Genomic DNA, 6,581 nt, shown 5'->3' on the forward strand with positions numbered 1-6,581 from the left:
TGTTAACGCTTGCTTAGAAGCACTACAGTGGGTTGTAACTTTTAAGTGACCTTATGCCTTTTTTATTTTGTTTCTTCATGCAATGTTACTACTGACAGGAATTTTATACGAATAAATTTTTTTTCAACCATTGCTCCGTATGACATAAAGTTGCTTTCAATAGTGACTTTCATTGAATAAAAATTGGAACTGTCTTCCTCTTGTTCTTGCATGTCCATCGTTAACTTTGGTGATGATAATGGAAAAGAGATGTTGATCATCTTCATTGCCACCATTATTTCTTTCTGAGAATAGTGAACGATCCAAATAATGTGTGGATTTTTGTTCATTTTAAGTTTAGGTTGCTGATGGCATAGTCAAAATATTGTGTTAACAGGTGAGCTGGGTATGATTCATGAATGATTAACAGGTGAGATGGCTCTAAAAGAGTCATAGCCTAAATGAATGGGCACCTAGTAATTGTTATTTATTTGTAAATGGGCTTTTGTTTACCTGCTGATTGATTGATGGATTGAAAAGTCATCGAAAATCTTGACTTGGTGGTGGGAGGCTGGGAGCAGGGGTGATTTCCGCATAAAGACAAATAAATCATTTAGGAGTGTGATAAAGTTCAAATTTAAATACTAAAAAGTTAATAAAAGTAAAAAATATTTAATATTATTTAAATTAAGTTTTGAATTTATATTTTCATCCTTTGATGACAGAAATAAACTAAGTTTTAAAATTATTACAAATTCAACCTTATATTTGTCATATAGAATTCTTTGAAATTAAATTTAAGAATTATACATAATACCTAAATGAAGATAAAGACATATTATTTAAGTGAAGTGGTTAAATTTTTATTTAATAATATAATTTTTTTAATTATGATTACAATTATATTATAAAAAAAAAAGTATTACCCATTTTTTATTTTATAATAATAATTGTTTAATTATCATTATTATAAAGTAAGGATAAATATTTAAAATTTTTCTAAATAGTTACTTTTCATAAATTCATCTAGTTGTTTCTTTTAACTTTAAAATCTTAATTATAAGATAAAAATGAGTTAAATAAAAAATTTATTTATAATTCTATTTCTTTTACATAATAAAAACTTTATTTAAAACGAAATCAAATTTATTTTCAAAAGATTCATATACTTCTTATAAACCATCACCTTTATTACTATATTTGTCATCTTAATTAATGTAATTTGATTATAAATAATTTAAATTTATGAATAAATATAATTTAACTTACCTTAAAAGTACCTCATAAATATTTAATAATAATAATAATTTCGAATTATTTAGTTTACTTCTTTATAATTTTTTTTTTGTTTTTAATAAAAATTGTTTAGGGTATTTATGGTTCTCCAAAAATGATAGAAAAAGGGAAAAATATAATTATATTTTTAAATTATTTTCTTCTATTTGGCTCTCACGGAAATCAATGTGACAAAAAATATATATTAGAAAGTAACATAAAAAGGTTTTGAAATATTTTTGGGAAATTTTCCTCATAAGGAAATAATCAAAGTTTGAAAAAGTTTACTTATTTAATTTTATTTCTTTCAAATTTTTTATAGATGATAATTTAGTTTTAATCTATTCATGTTTTCCTTTCCTTTTATTTTTTAATTTATTTTATTAAAATAAATTACGAAGTAAAGGATAAATAAATATAATGTAGTACCTAATTTATTTCATCATAGTATTTATTTTTTTATCAAATATTTTTTTTAAAAAATGTTATAGTAATTCTTAGTTTTTCATTAACCCTTTAACGCAAAAAATTACTTTTTATAAATGAATTAAGTAGCGAATTTATTTGGAATTCTAATTTGATTATATTAAATAACTAAAAAAGATTTTCTTTTAAAGGAAATTTAATTTTAATACAAAATTGATTTAATTTAATTCTTACAAATAAACTAAAATACTTTCATAATTTTAATTTTATTTCATGAATCAACTAATAATAAAAATTTTGATTTAAAAGAAAGCAAAATTTAGTATAAAATTATTCAATAAAATTTTTTTATTTTACAAAAAAAGATAAATATGAAATAAAAAAGTATAAAATTTCAAAATTTACTATAAAAAGTGGAATATTCTTCGGTCATTTTTTTCTAGATAAAAAGCTTTGGGATGACACAACCAAAAAATTTTACAAAATCAAAGGTTGAGTGCATTTTTCTTGGACTGTTAAAATAATACATATTTTGGTTCAATAATAAACACATACACAAATATATGACAATAATGCTAACAAAAACCAAACATCGCTTCACTGTTTTAGAACACCTTTCGGATAATAGCACGAGCTTTGCACATGGCTTCCAATGGCTCCATTTTAGGCATGGTAAGTCCTTTCCCTTCAGCCATGTCAACTTCCTTCTCGCTAACCCTCTCCCATTCATAACATTGGATCAATGACCCCAGTGCCAAGCCTACTACTCGATTAGCCAAGCCAACACCGGGGCAAGCCCTTCTTCCCAAGCCAAATGGCAGTAGCTTGTATGTCTCAGTTCCTCCAATATTTTCAAACCTCTCTGGCTTGACACTTGTAGCATCTTCCCACAACTTAGGGTCTCTGTGAATCGCCCATACATTGGCCAATAATATTGTGTCTCTTGGTATATCAAAGCCTCCTATATGGCTATTTTCTGAAGACATATGTGGTACCAGAAGCGGGGCTGCTGGAAACAATCTTAAGGTTTCAGAAATGATATTTTGAAGATATTGTAATTTGGGAAAATCTGATTCTTCCATCAAACGATCTTTTCCAACGAGAGCATCCAATTCTACTCTAGCTTTCTTCAAAACGTCTGGATGATTGAGTAGAAGGGACATGGCCCATTCTATTGTCGTTGCAGTAGTGTCAGTTCCAGCAAGAATTAAGTCCTGATTTGTGAAAAATTAAATCAAATGTCACACCAACATTACCATATATAAATGAGTACAAAAAATGTGTAAATTTCATATTCCAAATATACGTGCTTCTCTATTTTTTTGTTTTTTGTTTTAACAACCATAGAAAATTAAGGCATCTTATATTTGTTGCATTTATCTCTATATTTCCTCACATTTTCAAAATAGTATAATGAAAATAAAACTATATATGCAGCATTCGAATATCTTAAAATAAAATTTCCTGATTCCCCAATTTTTAATATTGTTGACTTTCTCCACCCGAAGGCCCAGTGGCATATATACGATGCAGTGTTTTTAACAAAAATAGAATCATTTATGCTAAGTGTCTTTTTCAAAGAAACAAACTTTCAAGTTTAGAGGGGAGAAAAGCATCTTAATAAGATGAAGTAGTTTGCATGCAGTACTAAATACATTCAGTAGTATCCTGGCTGCTATACTGAATTCCACTGACCAGTGCAAGTCCTTTAATGATTTCATCTGTGTAATATTCTGGTTCTGATTTCTGCATTGAAAGCAGATGATCGATCATAGTGTTTTTATTCACTAGACCGGTAGGACTTCGATGCTCGTCGATAAGACCTTGGAAGATCACCTCTTTCATTCTATTGATCTTCACCAACTCCTTCTCATAACCCCCAAAATAAACCCATCTTAGTGAAAGCAAAAAGTTTCCAGGATTCCTTGCCCCAGCCAATTCGAAAATCCCTCTCATTACTTCCCGAAAATGCTTGGCTTCCTCGAAATCCACTGCTTCCCCATAATACCGCTTTCCTGCAACCATTCGCATTATAATATTACATGTTAGCTCTATAAACATTGGTCTCAACTCTACCCTTGCAAAATTATCCCTTGAATTCCGAGACAATTGGCGCAATAGAAGCTTAATTTCATCCCTGCGGATACCCAGAAACATGTTAAGGCGATTTGAAGAGAAGATTTCCAGAGTGCTGAGGCGGCGGAGATTGCGCCAGTGCTCACCATATGGTGCTGAAGCAATAGTGGTGTAGTTGTAGTCTATGTACTTGCCGAACAAGAAGCAAGGGCGGTTGGCAAAAATGATGTCGTTCTTGGTGAAACATTCTTCAACAGTGGATGGAGAGGATATGATAACAAGAAGACGGGATCCGAAACGGAGGGAGAAGATAGGACCATATTTTTGAGAAAGAGTCTGTAGATGCCGATGAATTGGTTGTTTCAAGAGGAGATGGAGATGACCAAGAATTGGAATAGCAGGCGGGCTTGGTGGGAGGCGGGGATGTGTTCTTCTTTGGAGGAAGACACTGAAAGCAAACAAGAGAAAGAGAAGAGATAGAGATGTGCCTAGCCATGTAGCTTCCATGGTTTTGTCGATGACATATTGATCAAGAGAAAGATGTTATATGCACATGCTATTCAAACTTAACTTAACGTTGACTATTGAAGGTAAGCACTGGAGTACGTAGTGGAAACAACCACATTAATTTTTTTTTTTTCTTCACGCAAGCTTATATTCAAAAGCTACTTTACTTGCACATTTTAAATTGTTTTCCTCGTGATCTTATCCATCTTTAACTGTGCCATTGACAAAAATATTTATGGAAATCCAATGAAGGAGATTAGATGTAAAAGATGGCAGTTGTCACGCGTCTTGCCTAACAAGGTTAGGGAACGTTGCGGCCGAATGCCAAATATCATTCATTGAATAATTAGGCAAGGTTTTGGGTGGAATGCCAAGTATCATTCATTCGATCATTATACAAGCTTTATACAATTTTCATACGCCAAAATAAATAAAATCTAGCAACAAATCTTATAAAAATAAATGATACCACGTGCAAAAGAACGGACTAAAATATAAATTAGATGCAAGTAATAAAATTAAATTATGCATATAATCTATTATAATTAGTCTTATTTTTTGATAGAAGCTATCACAAAATTTATCCAACAAGGGAAGTTGAAGAAATTTGGAGAATGAATGTATATACAATCACTCTATTTTATTTTGAAAAGGCAAACCAATGTTTTGATTTGAATTTGTTAATAGATTAGCCCTCTTCTTCAATGATGTTGTGGCAAGTTGGCTACTTAAGAGGCCAACTGCTGAAGGAGAAGCTTTGATGTGGTGATCATCTTGACAAAAATGATGGAGTTGGGGAGTTGGATTTCTTCTTCACCTTCTGCCTTGCTTGTTGATAATGCCTTGCTTGTTTAAATCCTCCTATTTGGCAATTATCTGAAGACATATGTGGTACCAAAACTGGGGCTGCTGGAAATAATCTTAAAGTTTCAGAAATGATAGTTTGAAGATATTGTAATTTGGGGAAATCGGATTCTTCCATCAAACAGTATTTTCTGTCATGAGTGTCCAATTCTACTACTCTAGCTTTCTTCATAACATCAGGACGATTGAGTAGAAGAGACATGGCCCATTCTATTGTTGTTGCAGTAGTCTCAGTACCAACAAGAATTAAGATCTGCATACAATATTTGTAGCTTTGAGAAAAATTAACCCACATGTGACACCAACATTAATATAAATACTCAAAAAAAAAAATTGGAAATTTCATACTCCAAATACTAGTTGCGTTTGATATACTTTTTTTTTTTTTTTCACTCTGTAATTCCTCACATCTGCAAAATTGTATTGTCAAAGAAAATAAAACTGAATATGCAGCATTCAAATATCTTGAAAGAAAATTGCTTGATTTCCCAACTTTTGTTGGCTTGCCTCTCCTGCATGCTTAATGGCATATGACCTAATTTTTTTTTTTTAACAAAAATAGAACCATTTATGCTGATCAGTGTCTTTTCTAAGAAGCAAACTGGCCAATTTAGGTTTGAATAGCATTATTCTTTTGGCAAAAGTGGTATATCTTAAAGAGAATCAGTTTGCCTGCAATACTGAAGTTACCAATGAATGCCCTTTTATGATTTCATCTGTGTAATATTCTGGTTCTGATTTTTGCATTGAAAGCAGATGATTGATCATACTGTTTTTATTCACAAGGGCCCGGCTAGGACTTCGATGCTCATCAATAAGACCTCGGAAGATCACCTCTTTCTTTGTTTTGATCTTCACCAACTTCTTCTCCTAACCCCCAAAGTCAACCCACCGTAGTAAAGGAAAAAACTCTCCTGGATTCGATACCCAGCCAATTCAAAAACCCCTCTCATTACTTCATGAAAGTGCTTGGCTTCCTCAAAATCCACATCTTCCCCATAGTACCGCTTTCCTGCAACCATTCTCATTATAATATTACATGTTAGCTCTGTAAACATTAGTCTCAACTCTACCCTTGCAAAATTATCCCTTGAATTCTGAGACAATCGGTGTAGTAAAATCTTGATTTCATCCCTGCGGGTGCCTATAAACATGTTGAGGCGATTTCAATATGTTGTTGTAACGAATGAAGAAAAAAAAATATATCTTCACTTTCACAATTCAAGGGTTGATGATCGTATGTATTCACATGAATAATGGATGAATAAAATAATTGACTCTACTGGTTTGGAGTAAGCCTTGAAAAGTAAAACATTTACAACAGGTCATGATGATCAATAAAGTAGCAAAGGGCATGGTTATGGATGTAGATGAGGACACAACAGCAATAATAGAGATGGAGATATAATAAAAATTGTTCTAAAGGAATGGTCAACATTCCTGAATCTAAAGAC

The 6,581-nt window shown here is 31.5% G+C and overlaps 2 protein-coding genes across 2 annotated transcripts; both read right to left on the reverse strand.

Moving 5' to 3' along the window:
- Nucleotides 1–2,155: 2,155 nt before the first annotated feature.
- LOC117917263 (cytochrome P450 81Q32-like) lies at nt 2,156–4,263 on the reverse strand. The gene is made up of 3 exons (XM_034833487.1): nt 3,903–4,263; nt 3,376–3,695; nt 2,156–2,894 (listed from the first exon to the last, which is right to left on the reverse strand). The coding sequence occupies exons 1-3, from the start codon at nt 4,261–4,263 to the stop codon at nt 2,286–2,288; spliced, it is 1,290 nt and encodes a 429-aa protein (XP_034689378.1). The 3' UTR covers nt 2,156–2,285.
- A 769-nt stretch (nt 4,264–5,032) lies between these two features.
- On the reverse strand, nt 5,033–6,149 carry LOC117917266 (isoflavone 2'-hydroxylase-like). The gene is made up of 3 exons (XM_034833489.1): nt 6,084–6,149; nt 5,818–5,997; nt 5,033–5,380 (listed from the first exon to the last, which is right to left on the reverse strand). Exons 1-3 carry the CDS (start codon nt 6,147–6,149, stop codon nt 5,033–5,035), a joined length of 594 nt encoding a protein of 197 aa, XP_034689380.1.
- Nucleotides 6,150–6,581: the final 432 nt, after the last annotated feature.

Source organism: Vitis riparia, chromosome 7 (genome assembly GCF_004353265.1).
Source record: "Vitis riparia cultivar Riparia Gloire de Montpellier isolate 1030 chromosome 7, EGFV_Vit.rip_1.0, whole genome shotgun sequence".
Taxonomy (NCBI): Eukaryota; Viridiplantae; Streptophyta; class Magnoliopsida; order Vitales; family Vitaceae; genus Vitis; species Vitis riparia.

Excerpts from the sequence above, each read along its gene's own strand:
- LOC117917263 (XM_034833487.1), bottom strand. The coding sequence starts at position 4,263 with ATGGAAGCTACATGGCTAGGCACATCTCTATCTCTTCTCTTTCTCTTG. Across the intron at positions 3,696-3,902 it reads TATTGCTTCAGCACCATATG|GAAAGCGGTATTATGGGGAA; the intron begins GTGAGCACTGGC and ends GAATGGTTGCAG. Across the intron at positions 2,895-3,375 it reads TCATTAAAGGACTTGCACTG|GACTTAATTCTTGCTGGAAC; the intron begins GTCAGTGGAATT and ends TTCACAAATCAG.
- LOC117917266 (XM_034833489.1), bottom strand. The coding sequence starts at position 6,149 with ATGGTTGCAGGAAAGCGGTACTATGGGGAAGATGTGGATTTTGAGGAA. Across the intron at positions 5,998-6,083 it reads AAGCCAAGCACTTTCATGAA|GAGAAGAAGTTGGTGAAGAT; the intron begins GTAATGAGAGGG and ends TTTGGGGGTTAG. Across the intron at positions 5,381-5,817 it reads TCATAAAAGGGCATTCATTG|ATCTTAATTCTTGTTGGTAC; the intron begins GTAACTTCAGTA and ends TATTGTATGCAG.